The sequence below is a fragment of the Pongo abelii genome, chromosome 14 (genome assembly GCF_028885655.2).
Source record: "Pongo abelii isolate AG06213 chromosome 14, NHGRI_mPonAbe1-v2.0_pri, whole genome shotgun sequence".
Taxonomy (NCBI): Eukaryota; Metazoa; Chordata; class Mammalia; order Primates; family Hominidae; genus Pongo; species Pongo abelii.
Genome location: NC_071999.2, coordinates 28674749 through 28702024, shown reverse-complemented (window position 1 = coordinate 28702024; position 27276 = coordinate 28674749). Strand labels below are relative to the sequence as shown.

Below are 27276 nucleotides of genomic sequence, written 5' to 3'. Positions count from 1 at the left end.
CACCATTATGTTCACAGAAAAACCACTCAGTGTGACACCTGTTCATCTGTGCTCAGAAGGTGCCCCAGCCTTGCGTTTCTGATGATATGTGACACCCATATTAGGGGGTTCAGTTTGAATGAATGTCCCACAGGCATGTCAAGTAGTCAACTTGATGTGAATTATTTTTCACATTCTGCTTTTTTGTTCCATTCTTTCAAAACAGATTTTAAGTCTGATCATGCCCCTTCCCAGGAATAACTCTTCCCCACCTGATACAGAGCAAACACTCAGATGGTTTTTAAATTAGTGAAAGAAGGGTCCATTTTAATACAACAACCAAGAGGAAGAACACAAGTTAAAAAAAGTTACTAAGCATTTGGTGATGAACATATAAATGATTAAAACAATGCTAATCTGATAATTGGAACTATCACCATGAAGCAGAAACACTGTAGAAAGTTACAATTGTATAGGGATAACCAAGGGATGTCTCCAGAAGTAGCTGCCAGAATCAAAAGGCTACTTTTCAATAGTTTTTCTGTTGTCTATTTTCTATTTTTTTTTTTTTAAGAAATTCTATTTTAAATTTTACAGTGATGGCAACAAACTCATAGAGTTTAATAATGGCCAAAGAGAACTACATACTGCCCAGTTCAAGAGACGGGAATACCCAGATGGCACTGTTAAAACCGTATATGCAAACGGTCATCAAGAAACGAAGTACAGATCCGGTCGGATAAGAGTTAAGGACAAGGAGGGTAATGTGCTAATGGACACGGAGCTGTGACGATCCTTACGTGATCATGAAGTAACAGTAACTGATTTTTCTTGTTAAAAATGTACATTTACTGTGGATTCTGTTTAATTTATTGTGTTATGTGTGGGGAAAAGATTGGATTCTAAAAAGTTTATCCTGTGGCATCTTCATTTTTATATTCTTTGAAATGCAATGATTGATAGCTCTCATTTATAATTCACTACCCTGTCTTTCAACAGACTAAGGAAAGCATTTTTACTCTTTAGAAATTGTGTATAGGTTTTTACAGTAAGTAGGTGTGTTTATTGGTTAGAAATGGCTATAAAAAAACCAAGAAGTACAGGAAGTACACCACCTAGATGTCCCACAGACACATCAGCCATAGAGCAATGGACTTGTACAGAAAGTGTACTGAAGGAGTAAACACGTGTCTCTGTAGCCAAAATATTACTATGTTCAGTTAGTACCAAAATTAGAGCATTTGATCTACTACAGAGATTCATTAATTATAACAGAATGGGAAGTTACAACAGCGGATGAATATAAATAGGTCACACACAACAGGTAGTAATCATGGTGAGGAGAAAGCAGTTATAACAAGGCTGACTTTGTAATGTCTCAAAATGGGACACTTGAGAGTGGAGGGGCATGAACAATGACTAGCCAGTGTTAACCCATGGACCACAGCTACCCTGTTCTCAATCACAGTGAGATTACTGTAGCCTCATGGAAGCAGGATGTCCCTGAAGGATGAGCAAGTCACTTACTTGTAAATTTCTATAATAATTACAGATGGGTCTAGATAGACCTTACCTGTCACATATACTATGAATCAGGTTTTGTTAATGAAATCTATCAATTCCAGGTGACTTAACTGAATATGAAAAACTTTTCAAAGAATATAAGTACATATATCTATATAGATATATCTATAGATATATCCAGATATATCTATATAGATATCTAGATATAGATATATCTATCCTTACCTCTCCTGAGGTATCTATAGAATATGTCTATATAGATATCTATAGAATATATCTTATATATAGATATCTATAGATATATAGATGATATATTCTATAGATACCTCAGGAGAGGTAAGGATTTTTAAATGAGACAAAAAACACAAACCTTAAAGGAAAAGGTTGATAGGCCGGGCATGGTGGCTCACACCTGTAATCCCAGCACTTTGAGAGGCCAAAGTTGGCAGATCACTTGAGGTCAGGAGTTCGAGACCAGCCTGGCCAACATGGTGAAACCCCGTCTCTACTAGAAATACAAAAATTAGCTGGGTGTGGTGGTGCATGCCTGTAATCCCAGTTACTTGGGAGGTAGGACAATCACTTGAACCCAGGAGGCAGAGGTTGCAGTGAGCTGAGACCATGCCACTGCACTCCAGCCTGAGTGACAGAGTGGGACTGTCTCACAGGAAAAAAAAAATGTTGATAAATGAGTGAACATTTCTGTCAAATGATGATATTACAAAACAGGGGAAAGGCAAGCCCTAAATTAGAAGACAAATAACTGATTAAGGATGACTAGAATACATTGTTCCTACAAATCAGTAAGAAAATTGCAAATAATTCAATAGAAAAATGGACAAACGATATGAACAAGCAATAAACAAGTGACAGAATGGTCACTAGCTAATAAACCAGTGAATGCATATTCAATGAGACATGCACTGATGAGATACCTTTTCTTACTAATATCACAGTCTGGCAAAAGTCTGGTGACACCAAGTGCTGGCAAAGAACTCAGACAATCGGTGGTGGGATAAATTGGTAGAATTACTGTTTAGAAAGCAAAAAAGTAGTTGTGAAGTAATTGTAAAAGTCAAAAAGTAACCCCATGGCCCAGCAAATTCCATCACTATGTATATGTACTAGAAAACCGCTCATGTATAGAAGGCTCCTAAAGAGGAACATTTATGAGAAAAAAACTGGTAATGGAGTATCAGGATAAATTATGTACACGGATATAGCAGTAAAAGTGAATAGAGTTATACATACCAACATCGATTAAAGAGCAAATAAAATAGAAAATAAAAATTGTGTGACAGCAGATACATTAAAAAATACCATGTCATTTATGGATGCATTCATATGTAGTAAAACTATAAAGATGTTTATATGAATGATAAACACCAAATCATAACAACAGTAGTGTTTACCTCTTAATATGCTTTGGCTGTGTTCCCACCCAAAATCTCAAAATTGCAATCCCCATGTGTTGAAGGAGGGACCTCGTGGGAGGTGATCAGATCACGGGGGTGGTTTCCCCAGGCTGTTCTCATGATTGATAGCGAGTTCTCACAAGATCTGATGGTTTTATAAGGGGCGTTCCCCCCCTTTGCATTTCTCCCTCCTGCCACCTTGTGAAGAAGGTGACTTGCTTCCCCTTTGCCTTCTGCCATGTTTGTAAGTTTCCTGAGGCCGCCCCAGCCATGTGGAACTGTGAGTCAATTAAACCTCTTTCTTTCCTTTCTAAATTACCCAGTCGCAGGCAGTTCTTTATAGCAGTATAAGAAGAGACTAATATACTTCTACAGAAGGCAGGGGGAATGTGCTTGGGAGAAGCCTTTTTGTACTAATGTCTTACTTAAGCTGAATCATTAGATATAAAATGAACTAAATTTTTTTCATGTGTCTTAGCTATTTCATTTTGAAATTATGGTAAAATGAAACAAGCAAATGTTTGGAAGCGAACATTTATTAACTTTTTTTTTTCCACACAATTCCTAACAGTTCAATTAAAAATGAGAGGTAAAGCACTAGTGCTGAACAAGTTAGGAAAATTAAGCCTGAAATAGTCTAAAGATAAGACATAGTCTAAACATAACAGAATTCTTCTAGGCTTCTATAGATGCTCTGCAGTGTATACCTGGAAAACAAAATGTGTTATTTTAAACCTTTGCTTAATGTAAATGTTCAAGTCTAGCTGAATCACTTCTTATGGACAAGATAAAAAGTTAGCTGGCTACCCATGTAAGTACATGGTATGAGGATGGTGACTGCTCAGTAGTTCTATGTGCTTAGCAGATATTTATGTGCTTAAAATTATTTACAGTGGCCACTCTCTCCTGCTCTCCCTATGTACCTGGTACTGTGAGAGTCATGACAGCCCATCCAAGCATCCTTACAGATGGGGGACCTCTTTGATACTAGTGAATAGGTGAGAAGGGCCTATGAAGAAATCTGGTGGAGCGTTGCTGTCATTCCTTTGAGAAATCAAGGAAAATCCACTGGTGCTTTTCTGATCAATCTAGCATTAATCTCCACTAGTCCCATGCCTTATGCTATGAAGAGAACGAGAACTTACACTTAGGCACTTATTCATCTTTATCTGCAAGCCCCATTTCTACTAACGGCATATGAACTGGATGCTGTTCATCATCATATAATGTCACTATCTGTTCTGGTGCTGGAGCCTAAAATTAAAAGATACAGTTGTCAAGAAAACAGTATTGTCTTTGCTGCCTTTTCCCTCTCGTATCTGGCCATTCACACAGGTGGGAAAAGGCGTTCTCAGGGGCTTATTGATAATTTATACTGTATGCTTCCAAAAGGCATCTGTAGTGGTTTCCTGCAAAATCCCATTCTTTCCATTCTTCTGCTCTATTTAAATTCCTTCTCACAAGGTTTTCCTAAATGAAGCCAGTGGGCTTTGCCACCACCATCCCTTGTTACAGTTCATTTGCATTCCACACAAAGCATTATACCTTTATGCATAAACTGACTGTGATGGTTAATATTAGTTAACTTGGCTGGATTGAGGGATGCCTCAATGGCTGGTGAAGCATTTCTAGGTGTGTCTGTGAGGGTGTTTTCAGAGGAGACTGATGCTAAATCAGTGGACAGGAAGACCCACTCTCTACGTGGGCAGGGGACATCCAGCTGGCTGGGAGACAAACAGGCAGAAAGGGGGTTCTCTGCTCTCCTTTCCTTCCTGAGTGGGGGATACCTTTTCTCCTCTTGCCCTCAGACATCAGCCTCCAGATTCTTTGGCTTTTGGACTATAGAACTTGCACCAGTGACCTCCCAGGGGCTCTTTGACCTCGGACTAGCGGCTGCATTGTCAACTTCCCTAGTTCTGAGGCCTCCAGACTGAGCCACGCTACCAGCTTCTGTGGTTCTCCAGCTTGCAGACAGCTATCATAGGACTTCACCTTTGATTGTGTGAGCCAATTCCCTTAATAAATCCTCTCATATATCCTATGGTTCTGCTTATCCTTACATACTGACAAAATGTTGAATATTAGAGAAGTGAAAAAATGTCTATAAGAAATACTTGCCCTATTTTCACTGGGTTGAGAGAAATCCCGTATGAGCTATTCATACCACTGTGCACATGCAATAGCATATATACAGGGGTTTTCAAAAAGCACTTTCCAGGAACCATGTTGACTGATTATGAGCTCATTTTTGTCATAGCCAGTGTGTCAGGAATCCCCAAAAATCATGGCACCAGGCAGAAATCACAAAGGAGGGAAGCAGGTTGAGCTGCACACCAGCAGTGAGGACTAGGTGAACTGAACGTCACATGTTCCCATCTAAGGGGCTGTGACTACACTTTCAGCTGACTGCCATTTCGGGGGATGGGGAGACCCAGGATTCCTAGTTTTTAGAATATCTAATCAGGGCCAGAAATACAGACTTTTTGGGTAAAATTTCCAACTTTTAAAACACTGTGTGCTAAATAAAACAAGGTACAGGCCAGATTCTGCCTGTGGGCTACTGTGACATGCTGAACCTAAGAGGAAAACATTTACATTAAATGCAGTCTGGAGTTTTTTAGTTAACCTTTTGACACACGTTCTACTACATCAAATAATTCAAAAGTAGTACAATTATGAGATTAGTATAATTAGTAGAATTCAAGCCTTTCTATAATGAGCAGAACAACCATTCTTTCCCCCTCTTTTAGGATGCAGGTGAAATGCCACGTTCCTGTTTTACTTATTCAATTAAATACTTGAGTGGCTTCTAAGTAGCAGCTCAAACACCTTTTCCTGTCCTCTCCAGATGGAAATAATCATTTCTTCTTACACTTCCCCCACCCACAAAGTTAGCTATAGCTCTGTTATAGTACTTATTTCATTCAATCTCACACTTGTTTGCATATTTGTTTCCCCATTATAATTATGGGATACTCATCTTGAGCATTTTATTAATTACATAAATGATATTTTATATCACCATAGGGGTAAGCAGTTTGTTAAATATAAACTAAGACATTTTAACAAGCCTCAAAATTAAACTTTATATGTATATATAAAGCTATACATATAAACTATATCCTATATAGCTTTATATGCTTTAGTATACTCTCATGTGTAGACACTGCATAGAAACAAACACAAAGTATGGACACAGAAATAGCTTTACAATAATTTTGGCTACTTGAGACACTTACCATGGACACAGCATAAAGTTGTTTTCCTTGAAGACAGTCTATCATAGCCCACAGTGCCTCCATGCTCCATTTGGGACAATATGGTATTCTTGTCTCCCCTAGATCCCTTAAGGGAGGTTTAAACCCTGCCAAGAGAACCTTTATGGCTCGAGCTGGATACCGCATAAGATGAGAAGGAATTTGGCACAGTCTGTCACAAAAGAAATTCTTAAATTAAAATTATCTTCCAGCTGAAACTATACAATTCTTAGAAGAAAACATAGGGGAAATGCTTCATAACATTGGATTTTGCAGTGATTTTTTTGGATACGACACCAAAAGCACAGGAAATGAGAAAAATCAGATAAAATGGACTTCCTAAAAAAATTAACTTCTGCGTATCAAAGGACACAACAGAACAAAAAGGCAACCTACAGAATGGGAGAAAATATACATAAACATGGACATTACTCTAAAGATCTACAAATGACCAACAAGCACATGACAGGATGTTCCACATCACTAATCATTAGGGAAATGCAAATCAAATCCAAAGTGAGATTCCACCTCACACCAACTAGAATGGCTATTATAAAACAAAATTACAAGTGCTGGTGAGGATGTGCAGGAATTGGAACCTTTGCACACTCTTAGTGAGAATGTAAAATGGTGCAGCCACTGTGGGAAACAGCATGGAGGTTCCTCAAAAATTAAGTATAGACCATATGATCCAGCAGTTCCATTTCTGGGTATATACCCAAAATAATTAAAAGAAGGTACTCAAAGAGATAAATGTATAACCCATGTTTGTAGAAGCATTATTCACAAGAGCCAAAAGCAGGGAGCAACCCAAGTTCTACCTTCCAGGGAAGGGATAAATAAGATGTAGTATATACTGTATGAGGGGGCTTCAAAAAGTTCATGGAAAAAGATGAAAATAAAAAATGTAAACTTTATTTCTCAACATAAATTCCATCACGATCATGACACATTTGTAAGCTATGATAACAGCCCTTTAGTCCATCCCTTAAGAACTGAGGGTCCTGGGAATATAACCATGTCAATGTGATCTTTCTTACATTATTAACTGGAGAAAAATGGGTGCCCTTTAAATACTTTCTAAGATTAGGAAACAAAAAACAAGTTAGAAAGGGCCAAATCAGAACTGTAAATTGGATGCCTAATGATTTAGGTAAAACTCTTGCAAAATCGCCCTTGTTTGATGAGAGGAATGAGCAGGAGCACTGTGGTGGTGAAGGACTCTCTGGTGAAGCTTTCGCTAACTTTCTCAAACACTCAAAAGAAGATGTTGTCATTCTTTGGCTTTCCAGAAAGCCGGCAAGCAAAATGCCTTGGGCATCGTAAAAAAATTGTTGCCATGACCTTTGCTCTTGACTGGTCCACTTTTGACTGGACCACTTCCACCTCTTGCTTTCACTGTGCTCTGCCTTTAGGATCATACTGGTAAAATCATGTTTCCTCTGCAATTACAGTTCTTTGAAGAAATGCTTCAGGGTCTTGATCTTGCTTGTCTACAATTTCCATTGAAAGCTCTGCTCCTATCTGCACCTGATCTGGGTCCAACAGGTTTGGCACCCATTGAGTGGAGAGTTTGCTCAACTCTTTCAGTCAGCATTGTATAAGCTGAACCAATTGAAATGTCTTTGGTGTTGGCTATTATTTCTGCTGTTGTCGGTCCTCTTCAATTAGGGCATGAACAAGATTAATTTTTTTTCCTCACAAATTGATGGGGAAGGACTACTGCTATGGGCTTCATCTTCAACATCATCTTATCCCTTCATAAAACAAGCTATCCATTTGTAAACTGCTTTCTTTGGGGCATTGTTTCCATAAACTTTTTATAAAGCAAAAATGATATCACCATTCCTCCACCGAAGCTTCACCATAAATTTGATGTTTGTTGTTGTTTCAATTTGAGCAGAATTCACGTTGCACTTATCCTTTTTAGTGCCTCAAACTAGATCCTGTTCGGACATGTTAGAACAAGTTAGTACAAATTTATTTTCGTGAAAAAATTCTGAAATCCATGCAGTTTTTTTCATAGTATGCATTTTCCATGAACTTTTTGAAGACCCCTCATATATATAAGGAATATTATTCAGTCTTAAGAAGCAAATTCTGACACATGCTACAACATGGATGAATCTTTAAAAATTATGTTATTGAAATAAGCCAGACACAAAAGGACAAATACTGTATGAATTTACTTATATGAGGTACCCAGAACAGGCAAGTTCAGAGACAGTAGACCATGGGTTACTAGGGACTGGGTGAGAATGGACTGTGATCCTATTCCTTAACAGATGCAGGGTTTCTGTTTGGAATAACAAAATTGTTCCGGAAATGGAAAGTGGTGATAGTTGTATAACCTTGTGAATGTATTTAATGCCAATTAGTTACACCTAAAAATAACTAAAATGGGCCAGGTGTGGTGGCTGATGCCTGTAATCTCAGCACTTTGGGAGGCTGAGGCGGGGGGATCACCTGAGGTCAGGAGTTTGAGACCAGCCTGGCCAACATGGCGAAACCCCATCTCCACTAAAAATACAAAAAAAATTAGCCGGGATGGTGGCGGGCACCTGTGATTCCAGCTACTAGGGAGGCTGAGGCAGGAGAATCGCTTGAACCTGGGAGGCGGAGGTTGCAGTGAGCCAAGATTGCACGACTGCACTCCAGCCTGGGCAACAGAACAAGACTCACCGAAAAAAGAAAAAAAAAAGCTACAATGGTAAATTTTATGTATACTTTAACACGATAAAAATTCCTAATTTATAAACAGCCTTAGAATAACCCTTTTCTTTTAAAAGAGGCAAAAATATTCTCAATAAGAAAACTATTTAAAAAAAAAGAAATCTAATTCAACACCCCGACATTTATTTTTAACCTGTTTAATGTCAGCTTTGCAGTTGATCCATAATCAACAAATTGTACTAAGATAGATAAAGGATTAAATTCTTTAATGGCAACAATCTTCGCTCTATACCATAAGCCATCATCATATTCTGCAAGGCAAGGCATTTCTGGAAAGACAGAAAAAGGGAAAAAATCATATTGTCTTTTATTAAATTTTTTTAATCCAAAGGAAATCAGCATATCAAAGGGCTACTTGCACCCCATGTTTGTTGCAGCACTATTCACAATAACCAAGATATGGAATCAACCCAGGTGTCCATCAACAGATGAATGGATAAAGAAAATGTGGTGATTATATACACAATGGAATACTATTCGGCCATAAAAAAGAATGGAATCCTATTATCTGCAGCAACACGGATGGATCATTATATTAACTAAGATAAGACAAGCACAGAAAGACAAATATCGCATGTTCTTACTCATATGAGAGCTAAAAAAGTGGATCTCATGAAGATAACAAGTAGATTAATGGTTACCTAAGGCCATGAAAGGCAAATATACATGTGTTTGGGGTGGGGGGATGAAGAGAGGTTGGTTGATAGGTACAAACACAGTTGGAAGGAATAAGTTCTAATATTTGATAGCAGAGTAGGGTGCCTAGTTAACAACAATGGATTGTATATTTCAGATTAACTAGAAGTCTTGAAATGTTCCCAACACATAGAAATAACTGCTCGAGGTGATGAATACCCTAAATACTGTCTTGATAATTACACATTCTATGCATGTAATATCACATGTACCCCATAAACATACACAATTATGTATCAAAAAATGTTTAATACAGAAAAGTACAAAGAAGAAAATGTAACAAATATAGGCTTACCATCCAGAATTAAACATTGAACAGTTGGTCTTATGTTGCCTTCTCTTTTTCTGTTCATATTTTATAAGCCTTTGTTCACTAATTCCTAAGGATTAAGCTTCAAAGAAAGGCATTTCTCCCATTCTCAGAGTTGCTAGTTCTTGTATTCCTAAGACTTATTAATTAGCTCATATTGCCACTGCCCCAACTTCTGACACTCCCCTAGTCTCTTTTAGCATGGGCCATCATCTTTGGCAAAGGATGATAAATATTTGCTGTTCCTGCCTTCCATTCTGTCCTTTCATTTGCTATGGGACCACCAGAATTAAATTTTTAAAAATCCAATTACATTGCTCTTATTTAAAATTCTTTAATGGTACAGCTTAACTGCCTGTAATATCAAGTCCTTATTACAATGTACAGGCTTCTTCAGTTGTTTGTTCTCCCAAACAACTTCTACCACATTTCCTCAATGAGTTACCTAAACAGGATTACTTAAAACTTTGATCCCTCTACTCAGTTTATGGCTGTCCCCCCCTCATCTAGAGTAAAGTTTTCCTGAGCCCTTCTTTTTATGATGTTTATCATAAACATCAGGAAAACATTCTGACAGTTTTTAGGGTATTCACCACCTTGAGCAGTTATCATTCTTCTTTCAAAGCCCAGCTCCAACATGACCAACAAAGCCCTAATAACTGATCACTGCTTTCCCTGTGATCCTATGGCATTACGCACACTCCTTTAAGAGGAGCTATTCTTTTCATACTCTACTTGGTTTACACGTCTCTTCTCTGCTTAGAGCACCTGTTCTTGAGTGCAGAATTGATGTCTGTATTCCTAACATGGTACCTGATACAAGCAAATACTCAGTAAAAAAAAAGTGTACCAATGAGCGCTAGGCTTGAGTTAAACGGTGGAAAAATTAGTACGGTATATACTTCCCTTCGTACATCCTTAGATTTCAGAGTGATGGCATGTGCCTCAGTTTCCCATCTTGTTCTACTTCCTTATGTCATATGCTTTCTGTGTAATTTCACAGAGAATCCTACTTGTGGGCAAGTGGCACTGAAATACTTGACTAATGAATAAAGATTTTTATTTCAAGCGATTTTAATTAAAGAGTTATAGACAATTTCTTGCATATATAAACTCATCAGGGCTGGGCACGGAGGCCCATGCCTATAATCCCAGCACTTTGGGAGGCCTGAGGTCAGGAGTTCGAGACCAGCCTGACCAACATGGAGAAATCCCGTCTCTACTAAAAATACAAAATTAGGCAAGGCGGTGCATGCCTGTAATTCCAGCTACTTGGGAGGCTGAGGCAGAAGAATCGTTTGAACCCGGGAGGCAAAGGTTGCGGTGAGCCAACATCGCGCCATTGCACTCCAGCCTGGGCAACAAGAGCGAAACTCTGTCTTCAAAAAAAAAAAAAAAAGAAAAAGTCATCAGTAAAACAATAAAGAATCTCATCTGGGCCGGGCGTGGTGGCTCACACCTGTAATCCCAGCACTTTGGGAGGCCTAGGCAGGCGGATCACAAGGTCAGGAATTCGAGACCAGATTGGCCAAGATAGTGAAACCCCGTCTCTACTAAAAATACAAAAATTAGCTGGGCGTGGTGGTGCGTGCCTGTAATCCCAGCTATTCGGGCGGCTGAGGCAAGAGAACTGCTTGAATCCAGGAGGCGGAGGTTGCAGTGAGACGAGATTGCACCACTGCACTCCAGCCTGGGCAACAGAGCAAGACTCATCTTTTTAAAAAAAAAAAAAAAAAAAAGGGCTGGGTAAGTTGGCTCATGCCTATAAGCCCAGCATTTGGGGAGGCCAAGGTGGGCGGTTCACTTGAGGTCAGGAGCTTGACACCAGCCTGGCTAACATGGGGAAACCCCATCTCTACTAAAAATACAAAAATTGGCTGGGCGTGGTGGCACGCACCTGTAATCCCAAGTACTTGGGAGGCTGAGGCAGGAGAATTGCTTAAACCCAGGAGCAGGAGGTTGCAGTGAGCCGAGATCATGTCACTGCACTCCAGCTTGGGCAACAAAACGAGACTCTGTCTCAAAAAACAAACAAACAAAACACTCACTGAATACAGGTAAGACATTAAGCTGATGTGTGTTTTTCCTTTGCTAAAATATCAAGAATAAATACATCTCTATGCATCACATACTACAATAACTAGATACATTTTCCTCAGAGGAGAATCACACATATTTAATAAAGATGGGAAGAATGGACTGAAAAGATAAAAGAGTAGAAATCTGACCTATCCCGACAGAACAGGTTATACTTTGAGCCTCCACCTCAAGATTACCATTGTAGGTGGCTTGTAATTAACATGATGACCATTAAGGTCTGAATGACAACTCCTGCAATTTCAGCTACTGATAACCTCAAACTTAGAAAATAATCTTTATGCAATTTTCCAACACTGTCTTATTTGTGGAACATGAAAGTGTCCCCCAAGGGAGTTTACTTAACGTCTCTTAGTTCACCTTCCTTATCTAGAAAATGAGAAAGAAGTCATCTTCTGGGTATCTTGAGGATTCCAGGAAATCATGCATATAAAGTGAATATGAGGAAAATATCAACATTAGAGATAGCCCAAGGTCATCAGCCCATTAAAACAAAATCCAAGTTTTATTAAGTATCCTGTTTCATTCAAATATAATAAGTATACCTGTTCTAAAATCCGTCAGAGGAGGAAGCGCCTCTACCTTCTTATTAACCCTCTGCAGTGCTTCATCAAGGCTCTCGGATTGTGATTCCCCGCTGACTCCACTATCATCTGTGTCACTATGCTGGTTAGACTGGTTACAAGTTTCTATAGAATCAAGGCAAATATACACCTAAGTGGGGAGAATGAAAGGAAAACTTTCAGATTCTGGAATTTCAAGAATTCACGTATGTGGACAAAATTACTGTGGCAGACAGCCTCCAGCGATGCTCCCAGAGACCCCTATACCTCCTGATATTCACCTCCTATTCCTTCCCACATCCTACCACACTTATCTTGTGATCAAGAGAACATGATTAGGCCGGGCATGGAGGCTCATGCCTATAATCCCAGCACTTTGGAAGGCTGAGGTGGGAGGATCGCTTGAGTTCATGAGTTCAAGACCAGCCTGAGCAACACAGTGAGACCTCATCTCTACTAAAAATCAAAAAAATTAAGCCGGGTGCGGTGGCTCACACCTGTAATCCCAGCACTTTGGGAGGCCGAGGCAGGGTGAATCACGAGGTCAGGAGATCGAGACCATCCTGGCTAACACGGTGAAACCTCGTCTCTACTAAAAATACAAAAACAAAAATTAGCCGCGCGTGGTGGCAGCTGCCTGTAGTCCCAGCTACTCTGGAGGCTGAGGTGGGAGAATGGTGTGAACCCGGGAGGTGGAGCTTGCAGTGAGCTGAGATCGCACCACTGCACTCCAGCCTGGGCGACAGAGCGAGACTCCGTCTCAAAAAAAAAAAAAAAAAATTAGCTGGGCATGGTAGTACATGCCTGTAGGCCCAGCTGCTCGGGAGCCTGAGGCAGGAGGAATGCTTGAGCCTGGGCAATTAAGGCTTCAGTGAGCTACGTTTATGTCACTGCACTCTCCAGCCTGGATGACACAACATGACCCCTATCTCGAAAAACAAACAACAAAAACCACAACTGCAGTGACAGTGTATGACTCCTGAGACTGGCTTATAAGGACATGTAGCTTCTGTCTTGGTAGAACTGCCAGGGAGTTCATGCGCCAGGAAGCCATAGCCATGCTTCAAGCAGACAACTGGAGAGGCCAAGGGCAGGAAACACAGCCTTCCAGGTGATGCCATGTGAGTGAGTCTTTTTGAAAGTGGTTTCTGCAGCCCCTGCCAACATCATGATTGCAACCTCCTGAGAGCCTGAGCTAGAGTGCTTAACTCAGCAGCTCCCAGATTCCTGACCCTCATGTATGTTTGTATTAAGCTAAGTTTAGGGGTAAACTGTGATGCAGCAATAAATAAGCAAAATTACCAAAACCAGCAATAGTTGTTTAGCAACTATATAGAGCATAACATGCTACTTACTCTGCTCTCTGATGAAATTAGAAAGCAAATCCTTCCCCTGCCTGTGAAAGAATGGCTTACTGTGTAAAAGGCTGAAGGAGCTGCTGAAGCTACTTATTTCTTCCTCTCTTTGTTAGCCAAGGACATGTAATTGAACTTTCAGTGCCTTTATTCACGCATTCAATCAATATTCACCAGGTGCCTAGTATTTATCAGGCACTATTCTAGGTTCTGGGGATACCTCAATGAACAACATGGAGCTATACCCTAAGGGGAGGCAGACAAACATAGTAAGTGGAACACGGTGTCAGCCAGGTGATTAAGTGGAAGAGTTCAGTGCAGGAAGAGGAAGGGAAGCGAGATGTTTAAGATTTCATAGGTAGAAACGGTTCCACCTTAAAAATCTAAATATCGGATATAAGCATAACATGGAATAAAGCAGCACAACACCGGGAACCCAGTAGGTCCTTAAAAAACACTTGCCTTAAATATTAACAAATATCTGAAGAGGATACTATAGGGTGGGGCAAACTAGAGGTCACGAATTTGCAACATTTGAAATCAGGAAGATAAGTGAAGAGTCACTTCGAGTTTTTAAGACCAAGATAGCCTGTTATGTTTTTATTCACCAACTAATCATTTAGATCACATACTTCATTAGGTGAGACAACGTGCTTAACTTGAACAGCATAGAGTTCTCCTGGAGAAGGCAGAGATGAAGACAAATAAGGTGGTAAAAGAGGAGTGTCTGTTTCAGCCGAAAGCAATTCCTAAAACACCACAGAAAAATTCAAATTTCAGAATAAGGACAAAAATCTATTATATTATAAAAATTCATGATGGTGCCAATTTACCTTTCAATTAGCAGAAAGCAAGCTCTCTTAAATACTGAATACCATAAAATGATTTTATTACAGTAGGACCAAAATGTGATGATAATCAAAGATCTTTAGTATTCTTTTGTCCTCTAATTTTAAAAGTGTTTTGTGCAAAAAAATGCATGAATGTTTATTGATGTGCATATTATCTACACATACAATTCTACATACAATTCTAGAAGAATAATAGTAACTGCCACTAATGAGGGCTGGGGTGTTTGAGGTGCAGAATGAGGAACAGATCCTTTTTCCTTTTATACATTTTTGCAGTAGTTAAGAATAAGTACTTTCTAATAAAAACTAAAATAATACATGAAATGCTAAAAAAAAATTTAAGTTAAAATCATCAAAAAGGTGTGCTTTCTCTTAAGCCCTATGAAAGCAAAGGAATACTACAGTTACGTGATTCCCAGGAAGATCACAGCACCTAGCAATTGTTAAAAGCAAATGTGTATAAAAATGTGGTGCATGTTTTTCTGCAAATACAAGCAATATCTTTATAAAAAGTTCTTATTCTTCAAGAATATGGTAATTATCTTAAGTAAAACCATCATATTCAAATTTGTAGGTTAATTTATTACTATTTAACATTTCAAACTGGTAGACAAAACAAAAAAAAAGTTTGAACCTAGGAAAATTCAGCAAAAAGTGATCAGCCACTGTTGAAATTTGTTGAACTTAATTAAGTAATAGGCAATTTACAATAAGGTTATGTTATTTTCATAAATTACAAACGTTTACGTACTAAAACTCTTCCTGCACCAAAAAGTCCAAGTGACAAAAGAAAAAAACAGATAAATTGGACTTCATCAAAATTAAAAACTTTGGTACTTAAAAGGACACTATCAAAAAAGTGAAAAGAAAGCTGGGTGTGGTGGTCCATGCCTTTAGTTCCAGCTACTCTGCAAAAAGGCAAGAGGGCTGCTTGAGCCCCGGAGTTCAAGACCAGCCTGGACAATATAGCGAGACGCTCTCAAATCCATTAATGTGAAAAGACAACCCACAGAATAAAAGAAAATATTTGCAATCATATATTTGATAAGGTACTTGCATGCATAAAGAACTGTTATAGCTCAACAATAAAAAGATAAATAACTCAAAAAAAAATGGGGAGTAGATTTGAAGGGATTTCTCAAAATATATATATATATATCCAATAGGCACATGAAAAGATGCTCAACAATACTAATCACCAGGACAAGCATATCAAGTCTACAGTGATATGCCACTTCATGCCTATCCTAAAATGGCTAGAAAAACAGATTACAAGTAGTAATCTGGTGAGGAGGTGGAAAAAATGGGGTCCTTGCACACACACTACTGGCATACATGTAAAATGATGCTGCCACTTTGGGAAACAGTCTTGGAGATCTTTAGAATGTTAAACATAGTTACCACAGACTCAGTAATTCCACTAATAGGTGTATACCCTAAAGAAGGGAAAACATATGTCTACATAAAAACTTGTACCTGATCAGACAGCAGCATTATTCGCAATCACCATAAGATGGAAACAACCCATGTGTCTATCAACAGATGAATGGGTAAACAAAATATATCCATACAATGGAATTTTATTCAGCAACAAAAAGAAGTGAAGCACTGATATATACAACATGTATGAACCTTGAGAATGTTATGCTAAGTGAAAAGCCAGCGACAAACGACCACATAGTGTATGATTCCATTTATATGACATGCACAGGATAAGCAAATCCATAGGGACAGAAGTGGCTGTCATGAAGCTAGGGAAGGAAGAATGCAGAATGACTGCTGCTGGTACAGGGCTTCTTTTGGGGGTGATGAAATATTCTGGAAATAGATAGTGGTGATGGTTACAAAACAGTGAACAATATTAAACAACACTGAACTGTATATTCAATAGGTAAATTCTATGATATATAAATAACTCAATAAAACTGTTTTTTATAAAAGAGAGCTGTCCTGTATCAGATCCTGCGTATTAATGAAGTGTCCAAAGTTTCCAAAATACTTGGATTGTTACTTACCTCAAACCTTATTTCCCATTGTTCCTCTTCATACTTTTTATCATGATCTGATCTTGGTTTCTGAAATAATATGGTATTGAGTAAAATCACCTTTAGATATATTGTTTTAAGGTACTTTCCATATTTCATCCCCACAAAAACTGGGTGCATTTCCTTGTTGGTATTATTTATTTCAGATCAATTACAGGAAAATCTAACGTTCTGAATAATCTCACCATAAGTTTTCAACAATAAGAAACCTCAAATGTATGTTAACACATGTCAAAGCTAATTCATTTATTATAAGAGTGGGAGCTCTTACCTTTCCCTTTAAAATGTTCACAGTGAATAGTACAACTAGAACAGAAAGACTAAGTAATCTTTATAAAACCTATTTAATAACAGACGTAACTTCTTTTACACACTCACACACTCACCCACAACAACCACACCTCTGCTTTAAAGAAAAAGCTGGCAGTGAGGATTACAGGTACAAAGTTATAGCACAATTTCTATTTGAGAGAAGAAAGTAGTTTTCTTTATCCATAGAACAATGTTTGGTTGTGTACTATCACCAAAATGAATATTAAAAAGTCTAACAAGTAGACTGCAACTCTAGAAATAAAAATATCTTGTGATATAAAATATAATGATGCATAATCTATTCCTATAAAAGATTTATAGCAGCTTGAAATGTGAAACCATATCTTGTAACAGGCTATATTTTTTAAAGTACTAAACCACAGAAGCACCAGGCAAGGAATGAACCACTTATGGAAGCTAAGCTCAAAATGTGACTCTGGGTTTCCTGTGAGAAGGCAAATGAGAGAAATTTTGTAATACATGGCTTTTGTGTCAAGTAAAAGGAAAAAATATTTTATCTGGAGCAAGAGCCCTCTGCTGGTACTGAATTCTATAAAGATTTTAGAATGTGCATCCCTACATTCAAACAACACTGAATAGCATGGGCATCGCACTAGGTTTGAAGGTACAGAAACATTAATTGAATCTTAATGTAATTAAAGTCTTTTACAGGACATTTATAATGCATGACACAACCTATTTATCTTTCTCAGCAAAAATGTGTAAGTCCTTTAGACTCTCTTAATAGATCAGATATGCAGAATCATATTTAAGACATAGTATAAGACAAAATGTGACATTTTAACTAGACTTTTCTACACTTTAGATTTTTATAGAAAAATAGTTCACTTACTTCTTTCAACATCTCCTCAGTATGTTCAGAAGTACAGTATTTATAGTATGCCATAAAATAAGAAAGTGACATTCCATCAAAATAGAGGTGAATAGACAATTTCTCCCATGGATTTTTAGGTAACTCCTATTTAAAGTTCAATAAAGATAATTATAAAAATAAACTCCACTTGATGACATTTTTATAGTCAGCAAATATCAAATTTAGCTTCTGACAATCATAGTATTAACTAGACAGTTTGGCTAGTGACTCATTTCATAGAATTTTCTTCCTGGTATTTTGATGCGCTATAAGCGAGTAATTCTACTACTTTGGTTTATGTAATATACACTTTCAAGTTCATAGAGTTTTCTAGGTATTTACCACAAAATAACTAGTTATATATAATTCCAATTCCCAAATACATCACCTTTAGATGATACTAATAAATTACACTACGTAGAAAGAGAAAGAAAAGGTTACGTTCAGAGGTGAAGAAATAAAGTTTCATTTAAAAATCCAAAATTGGTGGGACTCGAAACAGTCTAAAAGCAGGAATCATGGTAACTTTAAAACTCTGAATAAAGTTCACTTACAGTTATTGGGTACTGAATGTGTCCCTAACTGATAAGCTGACCTACAGCAATTCTCTTCATTTCCACTGATTCCACCTTTGTCCAAACTCACTGCTCCTCACTGTTTTACTGCTCCTCACTGAATTACTGTTGCTGCCTCCCAGCAGATCTTGTCCTATCTCTTCTTACCATTCACTCTTCTGCCAATGCAGTCCCCTCCCTCCTAGCCCTGCTCCTGCCTCAGCACTCTTCTCCCTGCACCCGCATGGTCTGTCCTCTAACCATTTTAAGGTGTTGACTCAAATGTTACCTTTGCAGCGACGTCTTCCCAGATGCATGTTTAAAGTGGAACCTCCTCCCTGGCCATGCCATTCCTATCAGCCTCTCTCTTATCTAATCTGATATTCCTCATAGTTTATTTTCTCTTTCCCACCACTGAAATGCAAGCTCTAGAAAGGCAGGGATTTCTTACTGCTCAGCCCCCAGCTGTGTGTCCAGGCCTAGAGCAGAGGCTAGCACCTAAGAGGCCCTCGGTCAGCATCTCCCTTTGTGTACAAAGGGAGAGGAGTGAGTCTGGGCAAGGCCTGCTGTTGGTTGGGTTGTGTGGCATGCACATTCGTGGTCTCTGAGACACCTGGCAGCCTTTGCTATATCACAAGCTGTTCTTCTGTGTCAATTAAGCGAAGAAGCAATGAAAGATGTCTAGACCAACTAAAAATTTCAATCTCTACCATATTTCAGTGACTTGCCATGGAGACTAAGTAACTAGGGAGGGACTCTTAGTACTAACAAAAGCCACTTTTAGGTTTTTATCACTCTATCATCATCCTTTAATACAGAAATACTTTGCTGACCATATATCTTCCCACTCAGGCCCTGCAAACATAGCAGCTGCAGGTTGATCTTATTACCTCACTGCTCAGAAACCTCCACTGAGGCTCTCCATACCAACCCCACCAACTGGCCCCTACCTCTCCTGAATGCTATTCACTACCACTACTACTCACAAAACCTCCACTATTCAAGTCAAACAGTTACACCATTTCCCTAAAATGTCTCTCTGTACCTTTGTGCGTTTCATTTCCCCAGTCAGGAGAACATTACAAGGGCTACCTCGATTCTCACCATCTCTAAATTCCTATTACATTTACTCTTTTTACCAGTCACTTAGCTCTTGGCATGTTACTTTGTAGTGCAAATGTTTTAGGTTTTTGCCTTGTTTCACTAGCCAGATAAGGGCTTTGAGGACACGGATCATGATAGACTCCCTGAATTACCTGGACCTGAGACAGTGCTGAGTGTTCAGCACCATCTTGGAAACTGCTACATATAATTATAAACATGTCCAACAATTTAATACTGCTTCCTGTAACAAAACAAGCTGTTAATAAAGAATCTTTCAAATTAGTGACTTTAATGGTTATGAAAGTTCTCAGGAACTTGTTCAAAATCAGGCTTATTTAAAGCAAGCCTAGGAACCAAACTGGTAGTTTCTTTTATGCTAACAAGCAATTCACATAAGAAGGTATATACCATTGCTTATCATAAAAAATATCCCTCAAATTATGTTAATTATAATATTTTATGGCAAATAATTTATACCAACTATATATACTTTAAATTACCATAATGTGAATGTCCACCTCTCTCTTTGAAAGCAGTTGTTGAAGAACTTCTATTGCATCTGGTTGCCACACATTCCCAACCTATTTGAGATTAATAAACTCAGATTCTTTTATGCTTTCATAAAATCAGAGCAGGAAGCAAATTAAGATACATAAAAGTAGCCATAAACAAATAATATCAGACAGTAGTACAAAATACACAAGCAGTTCTCAGAGAATATCATAGGTACATGATAAAAATAATCTTTAAAAATGAACAATTTGAGTACTCATTTTATGCTTTAAAAATATAAACCTCTTCAGCCAGAGGTGAGAAAACACACACACACACACACCCTACATTTAAAAACAAAACATTACATTTAAGACTTTTTAAAAAAGACCAATATGCCAATGCAGTGCCTGTATAAAGCCTGCAATATGTACTCATTAAGGAATAGTAATTGTTACGTTTTTATGCGTTGAGAGGTTCACATGGTGAGGAAGTGAGGCTTCCTGCCAAAGTGATGTGAGTCAACCATCTGAAGTGGACCCTCTGTCTCCAGTTGATCCTTCAGGTGACTACACTTATGGTGGACAGCTTGATGGCAGTATCACAAGGGACCATGATATGGTTTGGCTGTGTCCCCACCCAAATCTTATCTTGAATTGTAATCCCCATGTGTCGAGAGAGGAACCTGGTGGGAGGTGACTGGATCATGGGGCAGTTTCCCCCATGCTGATAGTGAGTTCTCACAAGAACTGATGGTTTTGAAAGTGTTTGGCAGTTTCTCCTTCAATCTCGTTTTCTCCTGCAACCTTGTGAAGAAGGTATGTGCTTCTCCTTCGCCTTCCACCACAACTGTAAGTTTCTTAATGCCTCTTCAACCATGGAGAACTGTGAGTCAATTAACCCTCTTTTCTTCATAAATTACCCAGTCTTAGGTAGTATCTTTATAGCAGTGTGAAAATGGACTAATACAGACCCCTTGTCAAAACAACCCAGCTAAGCCACTCCTAATCCCTGAACCACAGAAACTGTATGAGATAATGAAAGTTTATTGTTGTTTTAGACCACTAAGTCTCAGCTTGATTTGTTATGCAGCAAGACAGAATAAGACACTCTTTTATCTGATCTCCAGCTTCAAGTTTGTTGTAATTTCATTTCATAAAGAAATAAACTTTTGCAATCTTATACCTTCCCACTTATGAACACGTCTCTTCATTTACTCAGATGTTTTACAGCCTTGAGCATAATTTTGTAATTGTCTTCATAAAGGCTGTTTAGCTGTCTTAGTAACTTATTTGTTGGTGTTTCATTACTTTTTTGTTGAAACTGAAATTTCATTTTACATTCTAAATATTTCTGAAAAATTATTAATAAAAACTAATATTTAAAATTAATCATTCCACAAATTATTATGTACTCACAGGTGTGGTATTATGGAGCTGACAAGGAATACAAAACTGGGGTATATCAGGATACAGCAAAATAGGGTAAAGATGGCACTGCGGAATCTTTTCAGTGAATCCATGATCTAAATATTGTACCTGAAACAGGACAAATACAATTTACAGTTAAAATTTATTATCAAAAGCTAGGGGACAAAAGGTATTTCCTGTTATTAGAAAAAAGACAGGCCGGGCTTGGTGGCTCATGCCTATAATCCCAGCACTTTGGGAGGCAGAGGTGGGTGGATTGTTTGAGCCCAGGAGTTTGAGACCAGCCTTGGGAACACAGCAAGACCCCATCTCTAACAAAAATACAAAAATTAGCTGGCTGTGGTGGTATGTGCCTGTAGTCCTGGTTACTCAGGATGCTGAGGTGGGAGGACTGCCTAAGCCTGGGAGGTCAAGGCTGCAATGAGCTGTGATTGTGCCACTGCCTCCAAGCCTGGTGACAGAGGAAGAACTTGTTTCAAAAAAAAAAAAAAAAAAAAACTGAAAGGTTTAAAATCTGGATTTCAAAAATTTCCAGGAAAAAAAGCAATACTGTATTTATTCTCTCATCCAATAGTGTATCAAACCTCATTGTAAAAAAGTTTTCTTACACTTAACCCATCAGACTTTTTTTTTTAAAAAAACTGGGTTTTATTGGATTTACAAATTCCTCAAGAGCAATCCCTTTTTGAAATGCTTTAATTTTGATAATTCAATTTCTAAATTGTCCGAAGAATACGGAATGCCAATAAATTATTTCTTCTGTCCCAACGTAATGAAATGAACATATCACTGTTTAACTGGATTTGCTTGGCAATTACCATTAAAAAATAAAATAGAATTAAACAAAAAATGTCTGAATACCTCACAGATAATTAGGATATGATTTCACGAGACGTTTATTGCTTAATGTGAATCACAGGATAAACTTTGAAAGATACCAGGTTAAGAAATGAAAAATCCATTGTGTATACTAAAAATGTAAAGTGACCACATAAAAAAATAAAAGGTGATGATTAAACTATCAAATTTCTTTTAAGTAAGTTAAAATAAACAGATATTTGGACAGCATGAGAATTTTTATAAAAGTTCACCATCTTATTTATTTTGATTCTACAAATGTAAAGTTCATGAAGTATGATAACTTGATGAACACTGAATTTCATTTCACCTTTGTAGAGAAAAAAAGGTCAGGGGTTATCTGAGCAACTCAAATGTATGTATAGGTGAATGTATGTCACTCTGCACATACATTCAAGTTGCTCAGATAACCCCTATAACTATCCAGATGTTTAAGTACTTACCCCAAATTTGAAGCTATTTTACTTCTATGAAAACCATTAAAAATTTGTAGTTCAATAGAAAAAGCGTAAGACTTAGAATCAGAAGTTTAGGAATCAGATGCTTGGATATTAACTCTAGCATTACTACCCAGTGACCCTGGCAGGTCATTGAACCTAAATTTCAATTTTCTTATTAGTAAAATGGGAATAATAATCTATGTCTAGAATAATTGTAAACAAATTATAAAATATAAATGCATATATGTGAAGGAAGCTAAAAAACCTGAAGTGCTATGTAATCATTAGTTATCATCATCAAACAGAAAATAAACTCCTGTCTAGGTGGAAACAAAAGACTTTTTCACTTAAGTTTTTCTCCCCTCACCCCTAATTAAAACTAAAGTTTTCAAGTGCTGAATATATGATGAAGTACTTCATCAATTTCATTGCTTACTTATACAATGTATTAGAGGTATTTAAAATACAATGTATTAGAGGTATTTTCATATATATATATTTATATATATTATATTTATATGTATATATTTATATATATTATATATTTACATATTATATATTTATATATATTTATATATATTTATATATATTATATATATTTTTATATATTTATATATTACATATTTATATATATTATATACATTTATATATATTTATATATACTTATATATTATATATTTATATATATATATATTTCAAAGGATGTAGCTATTTTTGAAGATTTTGAATGAAACCTGAGTGTTAGTTACCTCATTATTCTGGAAAGGTAAATTAGTCGTTATCCTGAAAAACTAACAGGGCCATAAACAAATTTGCTAGCGAGATATTTAACATACTGGAAAACATATTGTTTTACTTAACACTATGTGTGGAAACAGGGCTACCAATTACAACTAAGAGGTCTATCCATTAACCAATGATCAAATCCCTCCCTATTTTTTGCTTATTCAGGTTACTAAATATATTTGTAAATAAAACAAAAAATTATCACAAATAAAACTATAATATAACCTATATTCCTACACAATTTTCATCAAAAGATGTTTTAATCCAACTTTCTTGTGTTCAAATGCACAAGACTATTTAATGCTATAGCATTTAGCTTTAGAACAGTCACAAAAGAATATCAGACTCACTCTGACGGCACCACCTACAACCTCCATCACCTTGCCACGATACCACAGAGTATCGGATCCTCTAACTGCACATGCTTCTCCTTTTTTCCAGAAATAAGGCTCCAAAAGACCAAGGCATTTTAAATTACTTTGAATTTCATTTGTCATTTTTATTAGCTCAAATTCTGAAAAAAAGTATTAAAGATAGAAAGCATTAAGGAAAATTCCCTATCATTTGTCAATTTAATAACTTCATCTCTTCAGTAATATAATTAAAAACCAGTTCCCAAAACAGAACTTTTGTAAAAATCTGTGTTTTAAAACATACTAGTAATAGCATATAAACCATATTATGATCTTTGATTATATTTTGAGAGTACAAACATCATAAGGAGCTCTAAACACATACCAGCTAGCCTAATATGAAAGTACTACCAATTCAAAATAGGGTCAGTTTGACAGCCCTAAGTAAAACAGAACATGGGTTATATACTACTTGTTGCTTAGATACAGTATGATGATGGGAATATAAATTAAATTTTCAATTTTGCTTTTATTGCTAATTGGCCCATTAGTTCCACAGTAAATATATATATATATATCCATAACTGATACCATAGAAGGCAAGCTCTGGAGTCAGTTACCATTCCCATCTTACTGCTTTAGTTGTGTGATCTTGGGTAGTTCCCTTACCTCCAATAAGCCTCAGTTTATCCTTCCATAATACCACCACCTATTCTGGGTGTAACAGCATCTTCTGGGAATAACAGTACCTGTCAGTATCATCAAGTGCTGCAGGAGGATTAAATGTAAAGCATCCAGCACACTGCCTGGCAGATAACAGGCTACTAGTTTGAACAATTACTATTTATACATGTCAAGCAAAGTTTCTGGGTTACGTATTATTACTACAGGTCTCAAACGTTATTTTTTCCAGAACAGCCAATTGTACTGATTTTATTCTGTCTTTCAAATTAAAAAATATATTTAGGAGATACAACAAATGAGAAAAAAATTTCAGTAAATTCATAGCTACCATACCCTTATCCATAGGTACTAATTAGGAGCTAATGACACTAAGCCCTACAGGTGCTAGAGTTACCAACTATTCTGATGGGCCCAGGTTATAGTCAGGAAGCATTTGCAGCATTTGCACATAAGCCTAAAGATCTCATGAGGGACCTGAATATTCTCAAAGGTTCCTAAAGCTCCAGTTATTTGTTGTGATTTCTTTTCTCATTCTCAAGAAATATAAACTTCTGTATTTATTTTTAGAAAATGAGACAGGGTCTTACTCTGTTGCCCAGGCTGGAGTTCAGTGGCATGAACACAGCTCACTACAGCCTTGACCTCCTGGGCTCAAGCAATCCTCCTGCCTCAGTTCCCTGAGTAGCTGAGATCCAGGCATGCACCACCATGCCCAACTAATTTTTGCATGTTTTGTAGCGATGGGGTCTCACCATGTTGCCCAGCCTGGTCGCAAACTCCTGGGCTTAAGCAATCTTCCTGCCTTGACCTAAAGTGCTGAGATTACAGGCGTGAGCCACCGCACCCAGCCTGTATTCTTTTTTCATAGAAAGCCTCCAAACTTGTGTAAGTGACAGGTCTTACAAACTTGGAAACCCTCCACCCACACCCCCAGCATCTTAGTCCCAAGGTGAGGAAAATAAGGGAGACACAATGGTGGAAAGCAGGTTAATTTATGCTAGTCCTGATCTAAGAGTCATTTTAGCAGCCTATAGAAGCTGGTTTCATGTTGCTTCTCTTCCATGCTGGGAGAGTACTGAGGATGTCTACATAATCACTGGTGGCCTCTCTAAGTTCTAAATTCTGCCAACCACATGTGTCATTGCCACTCTCAGGTGTACAAAAAAATGGGGCTCCAGGATTTTTATATTCTCAAGGATCCCAAGGTTTACAGATGCATAAAAATATTGAAATCATGGAGGAAAGAGTAAAATCCTGAGTGGCAGCCCTCATATATCATGATGCTGAAAACCCAACTACTTCATCATATACCTAACTCCCTTATTCTTACCAAACTTCATTACTTCTATTCTTCCAGCCAGGCTGAACCCCTTTGTCTTATCTATGCCTACCTCCCTAAAGTTCCTAACTCTAAAAAGGTCTACCAGTATTTTTTCCCTGTCCATATCTATCTATATTTCCAAAGCCATGGGGTTTGGAGCATTTCTCAAAAGTTATCTTTTCTCATCTCTAGCCTAACTTTGCCTTTGCTTTGTGACCTTGCAACACTTTGAACACAGTGTCTCCCACAGAAACAATAGGGTAAAGTGAATAAAACACACGATTGAAGAAGCCAAGATGCACCTAAAGAAAAACAAGAAATCCAATGGATTTCAAGCGTTATACGATACACAACAAAGTAACTTGTATACACACTAAAAGTAGTATAGGCTATATTCAGGAAAAAAACTGGTATTGGTGTAGGGATAAATAGCACTAACACAGAACAGAAAGTTCAGAAACTACTCATGCATATATGGAACCTTAATCTTTGACAAAGTTAGCATTGCAGATCAGTGGGGAATGTGTGGAGTATAAGCCGATGAGCTAGGACTACTAACTAAACCTCTAAAAAAATTGGATCTCTTCTTATCTACTGAAAAATCAATTCCAGGATAGCTTAAAGACTTTCTGTAAAAAACAAAACTATAAACATTTTTTTACAAGATCATATAATGAAATAGCTTTCTGACATCAGAGTAAGAAAGGATTTTTTTTTTTTTTTTTTTTTGAGACAGATTCTTGCTCTGTCACCCAGGCTGGAATGCAGTGGTGCAATCTCGGCTCATGGCAACCTCTGCCTCCCGGGTTCAAGCGATTCTTCTGCCTCAGCCTCCTGAGTAGCTGGGACTTCAGGTGCCCGCCACGATGCCCAGCTAATTTTTGTATTTTTAGTAGTGATGGGGTTTCACCACATTGGCCAGGCTGGTCTGAAACTCCTGACCTTGTGATCCACCCACGTAGGCCTCTCAAAAGTGCTGGGATTACAGGCATGAGCCACTTCGCCTGGCCCAAGAAAGGATTTAAAATGAGATACAAAACCAAAAAACAAAGAAGATTGATAAAATTACATTAAGACCTTCTGTTCATCCAGAAACTCCCAAAAGACACTGAAAAGACAAGTAAGAAACTGAGAGAAGGTATCTGGAACACATAAAACCAAGAAGGGATAAGTGTTCAGGATATATTAAGAACTATGAATCAGAAAGCAATGACTTAATGGAAAGTGAGCGAAGATATGGACA

At 37.6% G+C, this 27276-nt stretch overlaps 2 protein-coding genes across 29 annotated transcripts in view; one reads left to right on the top strand and one right to left on the bottom strand.

Moving 5' to 3' along the window:
- Nucleotides 1-2793, top strand: part of CENPJ (centromere protein J) — a 52394-nt gene extending 49601 nt beyond the window's left edge. For all 10 annotated transcript variants that reach the window (XM_054529473.2, XM_054529469.2, XM_054529474.2 and 7 more), the window contains one exon: nt 577-2793. In XM_054529473.2, the coding sequence (XP_054385448.1) occupies nt 577-769 (193 nt within the window). In that variant the 3' untranslated portion in view covers nt 770-2793. The remainder of the gene's footprint in view (nt 1-576) is intronic.
- The window catches only part of LOC100434580 (RING finger protein 17), a 144786-nt gene that overhangs the window by 5355 nt on the left and 112155 nt on the right, over nt 1-27276 (bottom strand). For 11 of the 19 annotated variants that reach the window (XM_063714753.1, XM_054529445.2, XM_054529442.1 and 8 more), the window contains 11 exons: nt 24026-24189; nt 21580-21699; nt 20170-20250; nt 17991-18116; nt 16796-16855; nt 14562-14678; nt 12557-12725; nt 9042-9177; nt 6158-6347; nt 4064-4172; nt 3437-3625 (listed from right to left, as the gene is read on the bottom strand). In XM_063714753.1, the coding sequence (XP_063570823.1) occupies nt 4074-4172; nt 6158-6347; nt 9042-9177; nt 12557-12725; nt 14562-14678; nt 16796-16855; nt 17991-18116; nt 20170-20250; nt 21580-21699; nt 24026-24189 (1262 nt within the window). In that variant the 3' untranslated portion in view covers nt 3437-3625; nt 4064-4073. Of the gene's footprint in view, nt 1-3436; nt 3626-4063; nt 4173-6157; nt 6348-9041; nt 9178-12556; nt 12726-13989; nt 14176-14561; nt 14679-16345; nt 16599-16795; nt 16856-17990; nt 18117-20169; nt 20251-21579; nt 21700-24025; nt 24190-27276 lie in introns of those variants that run through there. The other 8 variants (XM_054529441.2, XM_063714752.1, XM_054529449.2 and 5 more) reach the window with 6 other exon arrangements.